The 1,444-nt window shown below is 35.2% G+C and overlaps 1 protein-coding gene across 1 annotated transcript in view; it reads left to right on the forward strand.

The window, feature by feature from the left end:
* STEAP2 (STEAP2 metalloreductase) overlaps positions 1-1,444 on the forward strand; it is a 9,695-nt gene that overhangs the window by 3,560 nt on the left and 4,691 nt on the right. The window contains exon 2 of the mRNA XM_004381506.3: positions 171-698. Within this exon, the coding sequence (XP_004381563.1) occupies positions 171-698 (528 nt within the window). The remainder of the gene's footprint in view (positions 1-170; positions 699-1,444) is intronic.

Genomic DNA, 1,444 nt, shown 5'->3' on the forward strand with positions numbered 1-1,444 from the left:
TAATAATAGATTAATAAATTAATAACAGTTTTAACTCCTTAACTTAAATAATTTACATCATTCAGATGTCATTGCAAGAGATGCTATCCAGATTAAAGTGGAGCATGCAGGCCTTAGCATGTTTATAAACAGGAGTAGTAATGACGAGTCTTTTTCTTTTTTTTCTGCAGGTTTATATATGCAGCAACAATATTCAAGCTCGACAACAGGTTATTGAACTTGCTCGTCAGTTGAATTTCATTCCCATTGACTTGGGATCATTGTCATCAGCCAGGGAGATTGAAAATTTACCCCTTCGACTCTTTACTCTCTGGAGAGGGCCAGTGGTAGTAGCCATAAGCCTGGCCACATTTTTCTTCCTTTATTCCTTTGTCAGAGATGTGATACATCCGTATGCAAGAAACCAGCAGAGCGACTTTTACAAGATTCCTATTGAGATTGTGAATAAAACCTTGCCCATAGTTGCCATTACTTTGCTGTCCCTGGTATACCTAGCAGGTCTCTTGGCAGCTGCGTATCAGCTTTATTATGGCACCAAGTATAGGCGATTTCCACCTTGGTTGGAGACCTGGCTACAGTGTAGAAAACAGCTTGGATTACTAAGTTTTTTCTTCGCTGCTGTCCATGTTGCCTACAGCCTCTGCTTACCAATGAGAAGGTCAGAGAGGTACTTGTTTCTCAACATGGCTTATCAGCAGGTACGGAATGTGCTTGTTACATTTAAGCATAATTAGTATAATTGGTAAAATGTAGGACTTAAAATAGTATAAAATTTACATATCTTGTAATAGGAAATTTCTTTTGATACATTGAAGAAGGGGAAAGAATTGTTAAATAGTGTTTCTGCATAGCATAGGAATTAAGTGGCTAATTTAAAAATCATTAAGGGTGAAAGCTGCTAACTTCCCCCCTCTTTACAAAATAAAAGCAAAGAATTGTAGTGGAGTTTTTTTTTTTTTTTTTTCTATTTTTTTTTAAATTTTAGTATTGCAGTGATTTCTCGTCAGCATTAAACCATTAAGTATTTTAAGTTTTTATAATTGGACATATTCCGCAAAGCAATGATACAACTCTCAGCAAACATATAAATAAAATTAGAACCAGTGAAATATAAAGCAGAATGCGAAGTCAAGATCAGGAGAAAAAATCTAGCTCTGCTAGCTGTGTCTACACAGTTCTATTTTGGCTTTGAGATTTCTGATAATATGAAAAAGGAGACACTGTTACAAGGTTCTTGTCAAAAAGCAGAAAAGATAAAGCTTTCTTAGCATTTGGCTGTCCAAGAAAATCTCAGAGAGCTTAATGAAAGATTCTTGAATGATGTAGTACACTATATAATTTGCATTTTGCAAAGTAATCTAAGCGATTTCACCAAGCCATTTCTTGTAACAGTCCTCAAAGAAAGCTGAAGGCATTACACCAAAACAATTGTGTAAAAGCATTT

Source organism: Trichechus manatus, unplaced genomic scaffold (assembly GCF_000243295.1).
Source record: "Trichechus manatus latirostris isolate Lorelei unplaced genomic scaffold, TriManLat1.0 scaffold00085, whole genome shotgun sequence".
Lineage (NCBI taxonomy): Eukaryota > Metazoa > Chordata > Mammalia > Sirenia > Trichechidae > Trichechus > Trichechus manatus.